Below are 19,354 nucleotides of genomic sequence, written 5' to 3'. Positions count from 1 at the left end.
CTTATTAAATCAGGAGCCAAAGCAATTGGAAAACAAGTATGGCATAGTGGACTGAATTTGTTAAATGATGTATCACAAGGACAAGATGTAAAAGAGGCTGCTAAGCGTCGACTGAAAGAAGCCGGAAATATATTAACAGATAAAGCTGCTACTAAAGTGAAGAACATGATTGGTTCTGGACGAGTTAATAAAAAGCAGAAACGTAGGAAAAAGCGTACCATTTCTCACCGATCAAAGAAGGTGAAAGCACAGGATATTTTCTCTTAAAAAAAAGTATGACTTCGTATATTCATCGAGACTCTCCCGTTTGCGTCAAATCTGAACTAGATTTATTTACCATTCCTCCTACGCAAACAGCTATAGAAAAAGGACAGTTTGTGGAATATCACCCTCTCGCAAATATACGAGATGGAGGACCTATCGAATTTAATATTTCTGGCAGTGGTGAAGACTATATTGATCTAGCTGCTTCTTATATACACGTGAAAGTTAAAGTAGTTAAGGCAGACGGATCCAATCTAACAGACAAAGAACCGGTTGCCCCTGTAAATTTATTTTTACATTCTCTCTTTTCGCAAGTAGATGTAAGTTTAAATGAAAGAAACATTTCATCAGCGACAAATACCTATCCTTATAGAGCCTTCATCGAAACATTATTGAATTATGGGGAAGATGCAAAGAAAAGTTTACTCACCTGCGAAGGATTTTTCCAAGACACTTCACCTAATAAAATAGATGTCTTAGCTCAAGATGCGGATGCTGGACTAAAAGCTCGCGGTGAACTTATAAAAAACAGTCAAAGTGTGGATTTGATAGGACAATTACATTGTGACATTTTTCAACAAAATCGACTCATGTTAAATTTAGTTGATGTGAAAATTAAAATGGTGCGTAGTAAATCTGCTTTCTGTCTAGTTTCTACTGAGAAAGATGCCGATTATAAAGTGATCTTGGATCATGCTTCTTTGTTTATCAGAAAAGTAAAAGTAAACCCTGGAGTCTCTCTCGGACATGTAAAAGCGTTGGAAAAAAGTTCTGCTAAATACCCTATAGATCGAGTATTATGCAAAACATATTCAGTATCTAAGGGAAGTTGGTCTTTTATGCAAGATAATGTATTTTTAGGATTGATGCCCAAGCGAGTCATTATTACTTGTGTAGAAAATGCTGCAATGAATGGACAATATTCAATGAATCCTTTTCTGTTTGCCCATCATCATGTCAACTTTATATCGATTTATGTAGATGGACAACCCGTTCCATGTAAACCAATGGACCTTGATTTCGAATCTAATCATTATGTGCGTGCTTACCACAGTTTATTTTCTGGATTTAATCGCGACAAAGGCATCTATTTATCTCGAGAAGAATTTGTGAAAGGACATGTATTATATGCTTTCGATTTAACTCCAGATATGTGTGATGGATGTCATTTTAACTTACAGCATCAAGGCAATTTGCGAGTAGAAATTAAATTTGCTAAAACTCTCTCTGTGACTCTCTCGGTGCTAGTCTATGCAGAATTTCAAAACGTGATTGAAATAACAAAATCTCGTCATGTACTATGCGATTTTGCTAATTAAGCAATGGACAGCCTTGAAATAAACAGAGCACTCTCTCAGAATGCAAAGACACGAAAAGCATTTCTGGGAGTTTTTGCAAGTGATCGACTCCCTATCGAGATCAAGAAATATCCAAGTTGCTTTATAGCTAATGTAGATCGTGCATCTGAATCCGGTAGTCACTGGTTAGCCTTTTACATTTCATCCCCACAGCATTTAGAATTTTTCGATTCCTATGGACATGACCCATCCTATTTTCCTGCACCGATAGCCAAGTATGCAGAACGATTTCCACAGATGGATTTTAATTCGATGACTCTCCAAACTAATGTAACAGCAGTATGTGGTCAATATTGCATATACTATTTACATTGTAAATGTCGTGGACAATCTCTCAATGATATATTGTTATCTTTCATACCTCAAGATATATCTAATGATATTAAAGTATATAATTTTGTAATCAAGAAATTTCATGTAAGATCTTCTTTCTATCAATAAATACATTTAAACTTTATACATTATGTGTCTTGTCTCATTTAATATGGAATTTCCAAAGCTACAACATCCTTTCACAATGGTGATTTCGGGACCCACTGGATGTGGGAAAACCTATTTTGTACGAGAACTGTTAAAGTATAAAGAGGAAATGTTTTCAACGATTCCCGATAAAGTAGTATGGTGTTATGGAATTTACCAACCTCTGTATAATGATATACCGAATGTTACTTTTGTCGAAGGTTTACCAATTAAATATCAAGAATATTTAGGTTCCAACACATTATTCATCATAGACGATTTGATGAGCGAATGTGGGAATGATAAACGTCTGACTAACTTATTTACAAAAGGAAGTCATCATTTAAATTTAAGCGTTATTTTTATCACACAAAACTTTTTTCACAAGGGAAAAGAAATGCGTGAAGTGACTTTAAATGCACACTATTTGATTTTGTGTAAAAACAGAAGAGATTTCAGTCAAATCGTACATTTAGGAAAACAGCTCTTTCCGCGTCATTTAAAGTTTTTTCAAGAAGTATATGAAGATGCAACCAAGAAACCTTTTTCTTATTTATTCATTGATCTGCGCAGTGAAACTCCGGAAGAATTACGTTTACGCACCCAAATTTTACCTAACCAAGTACAGTATGTTTATCAAATGAAACATTACTAAAAAATAATAAAAACAACAGCTTTATAAAATGCATCATCATTTTATAAAATGACGCTGGTCAAGAAAGAGCTAAGACAGTTACAGCTGTTAAACATTTGTCCGTTAAAGTTACGGAAACAGCTATTAAAGAAAATTAATATCAATTGCATAAAAGCTATATGCGAATGTAGTTTAAACATACTCAAAGGAAACGTTCCATTGTCAGAGCAACAAAAGAAGTCTCTCTGTAAGCATAAAACAACTTTACGAAAATTAGGAAATCGTAAGATTTCTCTTGTGAAGAAACGAAAATTAATTTTACAAAAAGGAGGTTTTCTAAACGTTTTGATTCCTGCTGCTCTCAGTGTTCTTACAGGACTAATCAATGGAGTTCACTAAGAAATATGTGTTAGTTCCAGAAGAGATGATGACAAAGCATACCATTTCTGATAAACAGTTAAGTGAATTGGATAAAGCCATGATGCATATTTTAAACAGTTCAGATGACGATCGTGAGAAATTAGTGCGTTATTATAAACTTTTACAAAAGAAATTGAACTTAAAGGAATACAATTCACCCTTTAAACCTCCTAAAGACGACTCACAAAATTCTTTAGACGATTCAGCTGAGATGAAGAAAGTGAAAGAGGAAGAAGAAGCCCCCTCATCTGTGACAGACGGCGACAAACAGATGACTGTAACTGATTATTCTACTGTTATCTTAGACAGTGTACCTTTACGAATGAGAAGAAAAGCACAAAATGCATTTTAAAGCGACATCCTGATATTCTTAAGTGGAATGATAAAGGCGAGGTACTTTATCATAAGGAAAAAATTAAGCATTCAAATATTATAGACTTATTCAATATCCTTTTTACAACCAAAAAGAAAAAGATTAATATTCCTGCTAAAAACGAATTTTTAAAAGCCTTGACTGAAATCAACATGCCAATGGACTATATCAAAAATGAAAATTTACAGAATCATGATGTTAATATGAAAAAAAAAGTATTGCATGTTAAATCTGTAAAACATATACGTTCTCCACGAAAATGAGAACCTTATTAAATGAATAAAATTATTATTTTTACATATAGACTCTTTCTTCTCTCTACAATCAATATTTGTTTTACATCGTTTTTAAATGTTATGAAAAACATTCATTTCACCAAGAAGCTTTTACCTTTCAATACATTTATTTTCAAAGAATAAATTTCTGTATTATACATAAAATATACTTGGAATTTTCTTTCATTAGTTAATATCAAATTAACATCAATATCCATTTACTGACATTTGATATACACGTTTGCTTTAAAATTGAAACTAAAATTTCAATATATTTCTATTAAAAACATAAGGAAAAAAAATAGTCATAACATCAACCAAACACAGAAATTTAAATAGAATAGCTGTACTTATATTAATGCATTTTTATAATCTTCATAACATTTCGATTCAAAAAACCTATCACAAAATAAATGAACAATTTTTTTCTGCCTTAAAGAATCTCTTATATTTTTAAAATTAATACATAAAAATATATCTTCACCAATATAATTCATCAACACTTACCGTAACACATTCTTGTCTTGTCTTGTTTGGGAAGGACAGTCTATAAGGCGTCATTATATTATTGCGTTATCATGGTAAGATAGGTTAATGGAAAACTCTGATAATCACTGAAAACTTATTTGAAAGAGTTGTTATTCTTAAGTTTGACATTACTTATACATATATGCATAAGGGTAATCTTAAAAGCATCATCCACTTATCATGATAGAGTAATGGAAAATTTCTAAAACTCTGATAATCATATGTGAAAGAATGTATTTTCTTAAGGTTGTTGTTGCTATTCCAAGTTTGACAATACATACAGAAGTGAAGGAAGATCCTTGATAAGCGTTGTAGACTTCACGTTATGATAAGGGTTAATGGAAGTTGAAATCGTATTCGAAAAAAAGGATTATCATAATGTTGTTGTTGTCCTGGTTCAGATTATACAAATCTGAAATGTTTCGAGAACATTCTTTAATCCCTATAAAAGGTGTTTCAGAAATGGAAAAAGTCAGTTCTCTTCTCAACCTTGAAAAGAGCAAGTCTTCCTGATTTGATTCACAGAGCTTAATATTTTTTTGCGATGGCTTTTGAACAAGATCACCAATCTGTTTCTTCCAACGTAAGTATTAGAACTGTTATATATTATTTTAATTATTATTTTTTTTCAGACTAGATGAACTTTTTAAAATGAATTATAATCAATCTATTTTTTAATGCATGATTTATATGTTTGCTTCAAGTATGATTTGAATTAAATAGCCTGCTTTTTACATAGTTTAGAGTTCAAAAAAATTTTTTTTAAAGCATTTGTAAGAGTCTGAAGGAAATCAGTCGAGTTTGTATATCGTTGCATGATATTTTTAATGCATGAATGAACTATTTTTTATGAGAAGATGCTTTTATTTTGAATCTTTATTTTAAAAGTATATTTGTTATAAGATAATGAATGAAGTATCAAATACTTTTAAACAGCAGTCATCATTTTTGAATATTCTAAAAAAAATATTTTTTATTAACACAGTTTTTTCTCTTTTTTTTTCCTTAGTTTATCGACTTTGGATTTCAGGAGGAGGAATTCAACTCTCTAACTTCTGAAAGAATGGAACCTCAACCAAGTACAAGAGAGGTAACATTTTTTTTTCTTTTTAATAGTGACTTGCAGATATAGTTATTTATTCAATGGTTCTCTTTCCCTTCAGTCGTTGTTGTACAATGTGTGATTATTAAGAAAAAAAGTAGTGAGAGAGAGATTTTTAAACTAAACTAAAATTCTTTAAACGTAAAGAGTTAATACTAAACGATTTCTAAAATGATTTATGTAATTAAATTTTTTTTGTGAGGGATAATTAAAAATGCGTAATTTTATAATGAGGAAAGCATGCATATTGAAAGCCGCTTTTCTATCTTTCACAGGTTTGCGACATATGTGGTAAAAGTTTTTTTGCAATAAAAGTAATTTAGTTCGTCATTCGAAAACACATGAGGGAAAAATCTTTCACTGTGAAGAATGTCAGGCTCAGTTTACGAGAGCAGATAGTTTACGAAGACACATACAAAATATTCATGTTAAAAAAAATACCTTTTCATGTGAAAAATGCAACGACGTGTTTAGCAGAAAACATGATCTAATGAAACATAACCGTACTCAACATGGTACTGTTCAAAGTATTAAAAGGAAAAGTAATAACCCCCATCCATTAAACAAGCGAATGAAGCGTCGGCCTTAAACGTCTTCAGTTCTTTTACAATTATCGCCACCAAAGAAATTAATCAAGATCTAGAAATATTTTTAAATAATATCAAATTAAATATTATGTCGAAACTCGAGGAAGAAATCAATGAGAAAAAGGCTTTAAAATGGTACATTATAGTAACAGCACAGTTCTCTAGAATAGGACATGATGGGGACGAAGAGGTTATTAAACCACATTTTAGATCTACCTGCCTCACAAGTTTAACAATAGAGAATGTTGAAGAACAATTGAATGAGGCCTATAACAAGATAAAAAAATCGTTTGAAGAATTTTTACAAAATGGCTCGGGATGGACATTAGATAAAATTGAAAAATTAGAACTCTGCACAGCTCGATATCATCCCTTAGCCGCTAGTAGTTATATACCTCTTCCCAAAGAACTTGCCATGAAAAAAGCCATTTTAAACATTCAAAATGAGGATAAAAAATGTTTAGTGTGGTGCTTACTTGCACACAAATATGATCTTTCTAGAGAAAATAATGCAAACCGAGTAAATCATTATAAACCCTATGAACATGAAATAAAATTGGGAAATATTGAATGCCCTGTTCCTATTACAAAAATACCATCTATTGAAAAACTAAATAATCTTAGAATAAATGTATTTGGATATGAAGAAAAAGAAGTCTTTCCCCTCTACATTTCAAACAGAAAAGAAACTGATTGTATTAATTTACTTTTAATCAGTGATGACAGTAAACAACATTATTGCTTAATAAGAAATATGTCCCGGTTATTAGGTGATCTCACAAAACATCGTGCAAGCACATTCTATTGCATGAGATGCTTGCATAGATTCACCCGTGAAAACCTGTTAGAAGAACATGCAAAATACTGTCAACATCAAAATATACAGAGAATTAAAATGCCATCAGAAGAAGAAAAAATATTAGAATATACCAATTATCAATATGAAGAGTCTATTCCGTACATTATTTATGCTGATTTTGAAGCTTTAATTGAAAACATAGACACTTGTACACCTGATGTAGCTACTGCGTCTTTTACAGAAAAAATACATCATCATAAAGCTTGCGGATATGCTTACATAATTGTAGGACCTGATGGGAAAAGCGTTAAACCTGTAACAGTATATAGAGGTCCAAATGCAGTAGACCATTTTATACAAAATATTTTACGTGAAGAAGAGGAAATAGCCGAAAAATTATATAGTATTGTACCTCTTTCCATGACATCTCAAGATGAACAAAATTTTAAAAATGCAACTCATTGCTACTTATGCAAAAAAAATTTGAATAATGATCGTGTAAAAGATCACGATCATCTTACGGGAAAGTATAGAGGAGCTCTGCACAATAAGTGCAATTTGAAATTTAAACTTCAAAAGAAAATTCCTGTCGTATTTCATAATTTAAAACACTATGATGCACATTTAATCATGCAAGGCATCGGCAAAATTCAAAACAGGGAGTTTCATGTTATACCTAATAATATGGAAAAATATATTTCTTTCAGTATTAAAAGAAAATGGAATAATCTAAGAATATCTTTAATTTTTATTGATAGTTTACAGTTTATGAACGCGTCTTTGGAAAAACTTGTATCTAACTTGCCCGAGGAAAAATTTAAGATTTTAAAAGAAAATTTTCCCAATGATCAAAACATAAAATTATTATTACGGAAGGGAATATATCCATATGAATACATCAACTCTTTTGATAAATTTAAAGATACTCAGTTACCATCCATAGAGAACTTTCGAAGTACTTTAACTGGTGAAAGTATATCTTCGGATGATTACATTCATGCTCAAACTGTTTGGCAAGCTTTTCATATTCAAAATTTAGGTGAATATCATGATTTATACGTAAAAAGTGATGTTTTACAATTAGCAGATGTGTTTGAAAATTTTAGACAGCTTTGTAAAACTTACTATAGTTTAGATTGTGCGCATTTGATGACTGCACCTGGATTAGCTTGGCAAGCCTGCTTAAAAATGACTGATCAAGCTTTGGAATTATTAACGGATGTTAATATGCATTTATTTATAGAGCAGGGCATTCGTGGAGGTGTGTCCATGATTACCCAGCGTAAGTCTGTAGCAAATAATAAATATCTGAAAAATTTTGATTCAACTAAAGAAAGTAAATATATCTTATACCTTGATGCAAACAATCTCTACGGGTGGGCTATGAGTCAACCCTTACCCTATGGAAGTTTTGAGTGGGTTGAACCTCATAAGAATGTCATAGAAAAGATTTTGACTTTATCAGAAGACAGTTTGGATGGATACATCTTGGAAGTAGACCTGGAATATCCCAAAGAACTTCATAATGCTCATAACGATTATCCCTTAGCTCCAGAAAAAATGAAAATAATAGCTAATCATCTTTCACCTTATGCAGTCAGTGTACTGAAAAATAATAAATTTATCTCGAATACTAAATTAGTTCCTAATTTAAATCCTAAATTTAATTATGTCATCTATCATAAAAATTTACAGTTATATCTCTCTTTAGGTATGAAATTAATGCATGTTCACAAAATTATAAAATTTAAACAAAAAGCTTGGTTACAACCTTATATACAGTTTAATACAGATCAACGTAAAAATGCACAGACAGGATATGAGAAAGACTTTTTTAAACTAATGAACAATAGTGTGTACGGTAAAACTATGGAAAACGTGAGGAAACATGTTGATGTCCAATTAGTCAATACAGAAAAAAGAGCGAAAAAATTGGTAGCTGCACCAACCTTTCATAATTTCAGAATTTTTGATAACGATTTGGTTGGAGTACAAAGGTTGAAAAACTGTGTTAATTTAAACAAGCCCATTTATGTAGGATTTGTCATACTAGAACTTAGTAAATATCATATGTACGATTTTCATTACAACCATATCAAAAAACAATATGGAGAAAGAGCCAAGCTACTTTTTACTGACACAGACTCTCTCACGTACGAAATTTTAACAGAAGATGTATATCGAGATATGAGTTTTCATACGCATCTGTACGATATGTCAGATTATCCGAAGACTCATGCTTTATACAATATCAATAATAAAAAGAAAATTGGATGCTTCAAAGATGAAATGAATTCCGAACCAATACTGGAGTTTATAGGACTGAGGGCGAAAATGTACTCTCTACTGTTGGATGAAAGTGAGAAGAAAACCGCGAAAGGAGTTAAACAAAGTGTTATTAAAAGGAAACTTAAAAATTATAGAGATTGTTTAGAGAAATCTATCTTCACCAGAGAATTACAATATAATATTCAGAGTAAGAACCATCATCTTTTTACCATGGCTATAAATAAAATCGCACTTTCAGCTTTTGATGATAAAAGATATATTTTAAAAGATGGAGTACACTCCTTAGCCTATGGGCATATCAATATAAATAATGTTTAATGGAAAACAAAATGGATTATTTTTAATGTGGTCAATGACTTCACAGTGGAGTTATGGGAAGGGGCTGGCACCTGGGTATTCAAAAAAACCCCATGACTGTGAAACTGTGAAGAGAGACCCTCAGGTGTCAGAAAGCTGAGGCTTTCGATAAAAGCCCATGTGTGTGTGTGTGTGTGTGTGTGTGTGTGTGTGAAATTTTAATGAGTATTATGTTATTCTTTCCAATATTTTAACAGTTATTTCTTTCCAGAAAAGCAGATATTTTGTTTCAGGGTTCAATCCTATATTTTGAATCATAGAACATTTAAAAAAAAGAAACTTCTAAAATATATTATTTTCTTTTTTCGTCCCTAGAGGACGCCATAAGCAATTCCTAAATAGATTATTTTCTTTTTTCATCCCTAGAGGACGCCATGACTCCGTTGCCAAATTAAAAAAACTAACTTTTAATGAAAAGCAGGAGGTCTACAACTCAATCAGTAGTCTACGAACAACTCAACTCCACTCGAAACCACGCCTCCTAGTGTGATGACGTTGCCTTTGGCCCCGCCCTCTGTGATGTCATTGACCACGCCCCCTGATCCACTGATCCACCTGATGCAGAACCCCCATTATCATGCTACTAACATGTCGCATGCACAGAATGAAATTTATATTCACGTCTTGTAATATAAATTTCAATCTGTGCATACGACCTCATTGTAATAGTAGTAAGATGGACACCTTACCAGAAATTCTATGTTGTTCATCAAGTTACTGCAGAGGTACAAGAAATGATTTTTGTGGGGGAAAAATCATGTTTCAACAGTGTATATAAAAATGCAGTATTGCATCGGGCCATTAGCAAGTGATACCAGCAGATCAAATATCGCCACATAGACTGCATTGATGGTGGTTGACAGAGAATGATATCAATATCCACCACAGAACATATATTGAAAATTATTAAAATCATTCGCAGCATGACTGTCTCAGAAATTACACACAAGAATTAGGCATTTCAAGAGACAGCGTTTATTCCATTTCCTACCACCATTGCCTATCACCACTATTGTTTGTTGATACTCGAACACAGAATGGCAAGGTTTACGTCTTCTGCGGACATCTCTCTACATTATGAATGGCAGTAATTTAAATTGCAATATTAAAGGTACGTCATTTCACTCTGCAAACGAAAAATAGTAGCAGAGACAACATCATCGCCTGCTCGAGAGAAGTGCTGAGTTGCACCATTAATGGGAAAGACCATAATCTCTGTGTTCTTTTATGTTCTCCTTACAGCCATAGACAATATTATTAGAATTCAGGCATTCTGTTTGTGAAGGTGCTGTTTACACAGAATTCAGGCAAAAGAGTACAACCGATGAAATTGATTCTTAGTGCTAAATATTGACGGCTTTGTACAAAATCATAAAAAAAAAAAAGAAGTATAGAAAATTGAACAAAGGAATAGTCTCATTCACGGCAACACACCACAACATAAAGCATACACAATACAAGTTTTACCATAAAATTTTAGACAAACTGCATAGCATGAACAGGTGCAGATAAAAGCTGTATGCTAGTTATATAATTTAGAAACAGATTTCCATTATCAAGAAGTTCAATTGCACGTTCAGTGCTTAAGACACTGGATGATTAGATTAAAAAATAGTGTGATATTTCTCTGCCATATTTCACTGCAGTGCGTTGCCAATAAAATCTTCTTTATCATCTTCAATGAAAACCCTAGCTTACTTTCCAAATCTATAATTTTACTTGCTAGACAAAACTTTTGCTAGTCATTTTTTGTTAGATCATGCACGTTTCAGTGAACTGTACCAGTCAATATTTGCAGGGTAAGGAACAAAGTGAAAGAAACAAAGGAAAAGTTTAACTCGATAAAAGGACCGCGATTTTGTACTTTCGACCTGTTGCTTACCCTCCCAAGAGCGGTGTGAGTAAAAAGGTATAAGCTACGCTAGAAAAACTGGAACGAAAAGGACGAAGAACAAAGTAATAAAAACAAAAGTTGTCCATAAAAATTTCTGTTTTTCTTTTTGGTTTTTATCGTAGTCGAGAGAAAAATCGTGAGTATAGCTCTCCGAGAGAAATTAGTTCCACTTCCGCCCGCAGTGTGTCGTGCCGCGACTCGGTCTGTTTGTCGAATGGCAGGTGTCTTTTCCTGAAGCTTAAAAAAAATAACATTGTTGAAGCTAGAGAATAAATAAATAAAATATAATGTAAGAAGAAAACTGAAATGGGGGTTCTACCGCTCTGGAGTACTACGGCCGCTGTAACTAGCATGACGCGTTTCTGGCTGACTCGATGAATTTTGTATCTCGCATGTTGGGATTAATCTCTCTCTGAAATAGCGTTGCGCGGAATTGAAACCGGTTGTGAGAAGCAAAATGGTTATTATTCCTTCCGCCCACGTCTCTTGGAGATGAAATGGGGGGGGGGAATGGTTTCACTACCCCTTTCCACCTTTCTTTCCTTCACAACAGCGACAAATTCGTTTAAATCGTGGTTTTCTTTACAGCCACAGTCCATGTTTACGAGAATTAAGGAATTTCTGCAGTTATGGGAAAAGGGAATGTTTTTGGTCTCATTACACTGAAAAACTGCCAAGTTGTTTTGAGAGGGGAGAAAAAGCAATCAACATTTATTAATTTTTGCGCACGGAACACAAATATAAATATTAAAAAATAAGTTTTTTTATTTTTTATTTATTTATTTATTTTTTTTTTAAGATTAGTAGAAGAGTAATGATCAATTTTCAAAGCAATGGCTATGAAATGAGAATTCCTTGTTCCTGTCACAAATATTGGCTCTTGCAAATATTTATAAGGATTCAAGCTTTCCGAATTTCTTATTTCTTGTTATTTATTAGTCACCTGTAAGGTCAGTCTTCTAACTGTCATGAAAAATAACTATAATCTAAAATCAAATACTGACATAAAAAACAATCAAAAAGTGTTTTTGGTGTATTGTGAAAAAGACACCCTGGTTGAAAAGAAAGAAAAAAGTAAAGTTATAGCTGAAAAGTAAGGAAATAATGTAATAAATATGCATATTGAAACTATGAGAATACAAAATATAAATAGAATGTTAAAATTCAAATTTTCATTCAAACAAAGCCGCTAATTCCTGACATGCAAACGTTTCCTATCGCAGCGAATGTTTTCTGAGCATTTTAATCTTTCAGTTCGAATGATGTCAAGTGAATTCTCCTAACAATGGCAAGACAAACAAGATTATCAATCTGACAAAGCGAAGAATTTATTAGAAGCAATCTCAGGTGACTATTTAAAAAACATAAAAAAGTCAGTATTTTTAAACACAGCCGTGGAAGAAAGTTTTTTAGAAGTATAAATGTCTTAGCTTTAAAATAGTGTACACAAAATTTCTACTATTATTAGTTTTAATAATTGACAATTAAAAAAAAAGGGAATTTTTTCAGATTTTTGTGATTTTTTTCTAAATGTCGTAAAAAACCTATCTTTATCCATATTTAAGGCACAATAGGGAAGACTTTAACCCATTACTGATAAGAAATACTCAAATACCATCAATCTCTGATAAAAGAATTCCAAAATGTTACTGATTTTCACTGTATGTCTTTTAATTGTACTATATTTTTCAATTATTTCTTTAAATTGATTGCCGGCTCAATTAACAGAGACTCGATTGACAGAGATTTAGCTATTAGAGGTTCTGCTATATAGCAAACTTCCTATGCCATCAGGTCAGTAACTTTGAGGATTTCATGATCCATATAAGGTCTTGCGTTATCATGCAGCAACAGTATTTCTAGGCATACATGATTTCACTGTACCTTAAGAAAGAAGTAACTTTGTTCTGCCACAACACTCCCCCTTAGTGCTTCCACTGTATTTTAAAGAAAGAATAATAAATTATACCAACTGCATGCAATCAAACAGTCATCATTATCTTCCTTGGACGAAGATTCGGTTTCGTTGTGTGTTCTAGATCCTCATAAGTAAGTAGATTCCGTATGTTATGTAGATTACGCCCATTATCTTCAAAACCGAAGTGTCTCTGTTATGAGAGAACTCAGAAGTGCAAACTTTAAAACGCAATACATTATTCCTTTTACAGTGAGTTCATAGGACATCCACTTACTCAACTTCTTGACTTTCTAGTTCTTACAAGGGATTGAAACTACAGGACTTCACCTATATCTCTCACTGCTGGGCAATGGTTAAACTTCATTACAGTTTGCAGTTTTACGCTAATATTAATTGAACGTCCTGCTCAATTTCAAGGGTTACATCAGCAGATCGGAAATTTTGGAACTATTGCTATATGTTTTGTTTGTTTATCGTGTCAGCTTAAAATGCTTTGTAAATTTTCCTGACTTTCCCTGTTATGTCGGGGTTAAGTTTAATGTCACAAATAAAAAAATATCCGTTTTCATCCCTTTGGTTTTTTATCCATGTTATCACATTTCAGTGTAAAATTCATATGCACGGATGATAAAATTTAATGCCCTGGCAACATCTGATGATGTTTCTAGTATGAAAATGATTTTATCTCCGAATTTGATATCTCAAGTAGAGCAGCCCAGTAAGTACTTAGTAATTTTTTGTATGTTGCTTTATGTATATTTTGTATTTAGAGTGAATTTTTTCATTTGTTTCGTATCATTTACTATTTATTTGATATCCCATTTTATTGTAATTTTATGAATATTTTATACATTTTGCAAAATCTCTACTTTATAGGTAATAATTGTGTTATTTTACACTTAATGGTGTATACATTTTCAGTATTTATAATCTTGCACAAACAGCCCATATAAAACGGAATGCATAGCCTGTTAAAGTCTACTGCAATAACTTGGCGATAAAGTGTGTCTCTGAATAATGCAACAAATTTGAACATCAAGCCAAAACATAAACACAAGAGAAAAGAGCATTATAAATACAAGCTATGAGTATAGTTATATACTTGATCTATCTGTTAACTAGAACACAGTTGAATTTAATTACATTGAATATTTAGATATTTCCATGCGACATGTAATTTTTATGGGACTTCCAAAGGCCGTTTAGAGTTTAGAGAATAAATCAAGCTACTGCTCACTAGTAATATCATCTCTAACGTGTGGAGGAGAGAATAAATAAGTTTAATGGAAAGCTCCGAAGTTTCTATAATCAGTTATAAGTATACATGAGTTTCTTCATAAAATATTTAATGTAAAGAGTAACTCTGAAAGTAGATAACCTTCATAAATTTTATTTTACCCAACCAAAATTTAGAAAATCTCGCTTTGAAATTGCCCGTCAGTGGTCAAACCGTAAAGTCGATGAACACTCATAGCTCAATCCGGGTTGAAATCCCGTCAAACGGAGTATTGTAATCGCAAAAAGTTTTGGTTATCAGATTTCAAAGGAAATATGCATTTTAACCGTCCCCGAATCCATTCTAACTATTTTTTTGCCTGATGTCTGTACGTACGGACAAAATGAAGAGCCATTTATTTCAAAATGGATTGTGAAATGGATTTGAAATAGATTTTTTACTTTGACGTCTGCGCATACGTACGTGTATATTTTGCATAATTTAAAAACGATTAGCTGTAGTACATTGAAATTTTATGCATGGGACTGCTATAATATCTAGCTGTGCACCTCTCCTTTTTGCAATCCCCCGGCAATACCGAAAGTATACATATATAACTCACCTTCATTACCCGGCCTTTAGGGTTTTGCAGTCGTTGGTCGTAATCATATACTTTCAATTACAGAAGTGTTTTAAATGATGAAATGAGTTTTAAATTAGTGTTATTCATGTTTTAGCAATTTCTAATTCAAAATATAACAATTTTGGACAAGTAACGAAATCTAGCTTTTAATACGGTCTCCCGATTCCTGTGCTTATGTTGACAAAAGTTTTATACTTGATATAAAAAAAGAAAAAGTGCAAGAAGTTTGACTCCCGTATGATGAAAACTGGCTGGAATATTTAATTTCAAAATTTGCAGTTTTAAAAGTCAGTTTCAACTTGCCTTGAGGAATCGGTTAATTAAGTTAGAATATTTCAGGGAAATAAGTTCAAATGAAGGGAAGCAAAATATGTGTATAATTTAATAGGCCACACTATGAAGTCATGTGGTGTCCGCATCAGATTTCTTAAGCAAGTAAATTATAAAAAAAAAAAAAAAAAAAAAAGGGAAAGAAATTAGAACATTGACTCAACATTAATCCTGTTTCTTGACTATCAAATATTTATTAACCAGAGAACTTTCCCACTATTTACTATAAAATTAGAAGTTCAAAAGTAAAATTCTTTTTAAATAATCCGAGTTAAATTGCGCGTGAACAAGAAAACCGAAAAAGAGGGCTTTATAAGGTGGTCGAAGAATAACAATTTTCAGCTGGAAAAAGAGGACATCCTCTATGTGAATGTTAGATAATAATTATGCTTGAAAGCTGGTCGTAAAAATCTATTCTCCTGTATATGACTAGCTATGAAACACACATTTAAAAATATTATTAAAATGAATCTGCTTTATTAAAAGTTACGATAATATTTCAGAATTTCATAAATTTTAGAAAAGCTATATTTTCCAATTACTATATGTAAAACGTTCTCATTTTTTCACTTTCATATAAGATAAAAAATTCATAAAATATTTTACTGCTATTATTCTTTAGAGGTCAATCTGGCCATATATCAAAGTAAAAAAAACTGAATTGTAATCAAATAAAAAATTTTCAGGTTTAATGTATTAGATATCACTACGGGTGGCATTAATGTTATACCTAAACATTGTCTAAACACGAAGTTTAAGGAACAGAGCATCATTTTTACACTGTGTCAAACATATTTTATAGTCACGTTACATCCGATCACATTTTCAGATATGAAAAGGCTGAAATTGGAACTCTTCTTACTTACCGTGTCGAGAGAGACTGAAATGGATTAAAGCCTGATCTGGGAAAGCCTAAAATGGGACATAACCGATGCTTTGCGATATTGTTTTTCTCACTGCTTAGCACTTTTCTTCATTTTTTCCATTTTGTTTTTGTTCATTCTTTATTCTGTTAAGTCAGAGCTTATTTATTCCACCTCCCGTTGCGGAAGGAACGGGAGGCGGAATTTTCTGTAATACTATATACGAGTATATAGATAGACAGCTAGATAGATAGATATAACTCGATATGATCGAGTTATATCTATCTATCTTGCTGTCTATCTATATATATAGTATTACAGAAATATTTTTACAACGAAAATATCCCGAATCATTTTCGAGCAAAATGCTGCTGGAAAATGAATTAATTATAGAAAAAAAAGTAATAAATTTCGAATATTATCTTATATGAAAGTAAATTGGCTGTTTAGAGGAGGTGTTCCGTATTTTCGGATAAGCTATAATAGTTAAATTGTTTAAAATGGTTCATCAGCTGATTTCGGATGAACAGAAACACAGCAGTTTTTCTTGGAAGCTGACTTCAACTATCCTCTTGATAACTTTGAATCATTTTAACTGCATTTCTCTTCCTTACCCTTTTTTTAGGTATTTCTTCTGTTTTAAAAACACTGAGTTGATGGGGCCTTTTAAGAATTTTTATTATGAAATTTAGAGATTGTACTGGTTTATATTTCATTTCTTTCATGTCTTTCTGGTTCTGGATCGAAATTTATTACTTATTTGTCTATAATTTTATGTATATACACTGCCCTCCAAAAGTTAAGGAACAGCATGCTTTTGGCGTCTAATTTGAGAATGAAGCAACACAGAAACAAGAAATTTACTCACAGTTTTTTAATAAATATGACGTAGAATGATTCTTAAAATCAAGTGCTTACAAACATTTACTAACACTTACCACTTACTTTACTTACAAACATGAATTACAACAAAAAAATTGAACTCTTGGCAGAGAAATCCAGTCTTGAAGAAACACTATATCACAGTTTTTTGAGGGAAAATGTGGTGACAACATCACAAAAATTGGTTCTACTAAGGAATGCATTCACTTCTAGCTGCAATACATTGGCAGCAGTTACGTTCCCTGCTGTTATTTAAGTTGTCAGTCAGAGAAATGGGAGGCAACAACCAGACAAGGAGTAATCCTTGATCAAGCTCATTTATCTGAGCTCGGTCGCGCATTATCCTCCATCAGAAGAAATCAAGGAACAATAGCAGTGACATATGGGCGGATATATTGATCAAGGATTGGGTCTCGATATCTCACACCGGTTAAAGTTCCTTCATAGAACACTTGCAGGTCAGTGTGACCACCAAGAGAGATCCCAGCTCAAACTATTATTCCACCAGCTCTGTAAATGTGTCATTTCACAACGTGGGATTGGTTGTATCTGATACGTTGTTCCCTCCACATCAGCTGACGATCTGAATCACTCTACCAAGTGAACCTGGACTCGTCTGTGAAAAGAACCGAAGCCCATTGTTGAGTAGCCCAGGACACATGTTCTCCTGACCAACATAAACCGGCAGCTCTGGGTCCTCGGGGCAAGGGAACACAAACAAATGGTCGTCTAACATACAGGCCTGTATTGTGCAGGCGTCTGCGGACTGTAGTAGCTGAGATTCTTGTTCTTGTGACCAATAAATGATCTGCCATGAGTCAGGCACTGTAATGTCTCTCCTCCTTCGGGCCGATAGAGCTAAATAACGGTCTCCCGCAGGTGTTGTAACTATAGGTCTGCCTGGAACATGTCTTCGTCTTCTAAACACAGAATTCTCGGATTCAAACTGATAACATAGTCGACGAGATACTACGAGAGATATTGTGACGTCTAGTAGGATCAGCTTGTGATATCCCCATTTACTGCAACTGTGTTCTACTGAAAAGAGTTAATTATTCTTCCGTCATTAACGAAATAAAGAAAATCGCGTTATTTGCACTCTTATTCCTAACGCTTAATTATATATATTTATATTCTTAGTTGTACTTCCAGTTTAAAAGTAATGTCTCACTTCTATTACAAATGAGATAAAGCTTAAAATTTACAGCCACTTACACCTTAAGATTACTAATAAAAAATATTATTTATTATTCCTACCAAGTTTCACCCAATCCGGTTTTTATCCATGAGAATCTTCTAAATCTGAGAAAAATCTGTTTCTCTCAAAGGCCGCAGAGAAGTTTCTCGTGCCATATGAACTGTTAAGCGCTTCACAAGGGGAAAATATTAAATAAATAAATAGATTAAATAAGCAAAAAGATAATAAAAGTTGAAAGAAAACGCAGTCAAACACATTGGGTGGAATAGTTTCTTGGCCTTTTATCCATGACCAGACGATCGTGATATTTACACCCCCAGCGCCGAGAGATTTGTTTTATTAATTCCGAGTTGCTCTCTTTTACGAAACTCGATCCATCCACACAGAAGCGAAATGTTGCTTCGTAATTGAGCTGTCCGAAGAGATTAGAAATTACTTCTTCTGCAGTAACCGGTTTTTTAAGTTCTATCTGCTTGTGAGAAGCTGAGGGCTTGGGAAATGTTTTTTCGTGCTTCATATCTTGAAAATGGACGCAATTACTGCATTGGATTCGAAGAGCAATGGGATAAAAAGGCTCATTAGGAACTGTGAAGGAGAAAGTAGCATTCGTTGTTTTTATTTTGTTTTGTTTAGGGAATGATGAAAAAGCTAAAGAAATACAAGTCTAACCACTTCTATATTAAAGCACAACGGATTGCTTTAAAACATTTTTCTAAATTAATTGTCCAGATTAGAAAAATAACTTTCCTTTTTTTATTTCTGTTTTTCAAAAGAAATATTTTTTCTTCATTCATTAGAGAAATTGATCTGATTCGTCATTAGTTTGGAAGACAAAACGTTTTATTTTGCTCATTTTTTTAATAGCTCCTATGTTTTTTTTAGTTCTTCCCAAAGCACTGGCTGCCATGAAGATCACCTGTGATTTTCAGTAAAATTTACTTTAAGGATCTCCACCTGTACCCTTA

The 19,354-nt window shown here is 32.7% G+C and overlaps 1 protein-coding gene across 1 annotated transcript; it reads left to right on the top strand.

The window, feature by feature from the left end:
- Nucleotides 1-275: 275 nt before the first annotated feature.
- On the top strand, nt 276-1,583 carry LOC118189065 (uncharacterized protein F54H12.2-like). Its single transcript, XM_035359607.2, has 2 exons — nt 276-828; nt 916-1,583. The coding sequence occupies exons 1-2, from the start codon at nt 276-278 to the stop codon at nt 1,581-1,583; spliced, it is 1,221 nt and encodes a 406-aa protein (XP_035215498.2).
- Nucleotides 1,584-19,354: the final 17,771 nt, after the last annotated feature.

This window comes from Stegodyphus dumicola, chromosome 4, assembly GCF_044657685.1.
Source record: "Stegodyphus dumicola isolate Sdum_Otavi_A_Nest chromosome 4, ASM4465768v1".
NCBI classification, from domain to species: domain Eukaryota; kingdom Metazoa; phylum Arthropoda; class Arachnida; order Araneae; family Eresidae; genus Stegodyphus; species Stegodyphus dumicola.
This window is presented reverse-complemented; position numbering and strand designations above follow the sequence as displayed.

What these genes read in the sequence shown, in the direction of transcription:
- LOC118189065 (XM_035359607.2), top strand. Translation starts at nt 276, where the DNA reads ATGACTTCGTATATTCATCGAGACTCTCCCGTTTGCGTCAAATCTGAA. An exon ending in TTTGATAGGACAATTACATT is followed by an intron (nt 829 to 915) that starts GTGACATTTTTC and finishes CTTTCTGTCTAG; the next exon opens with TTTCTACTGAGAAAGATGCC.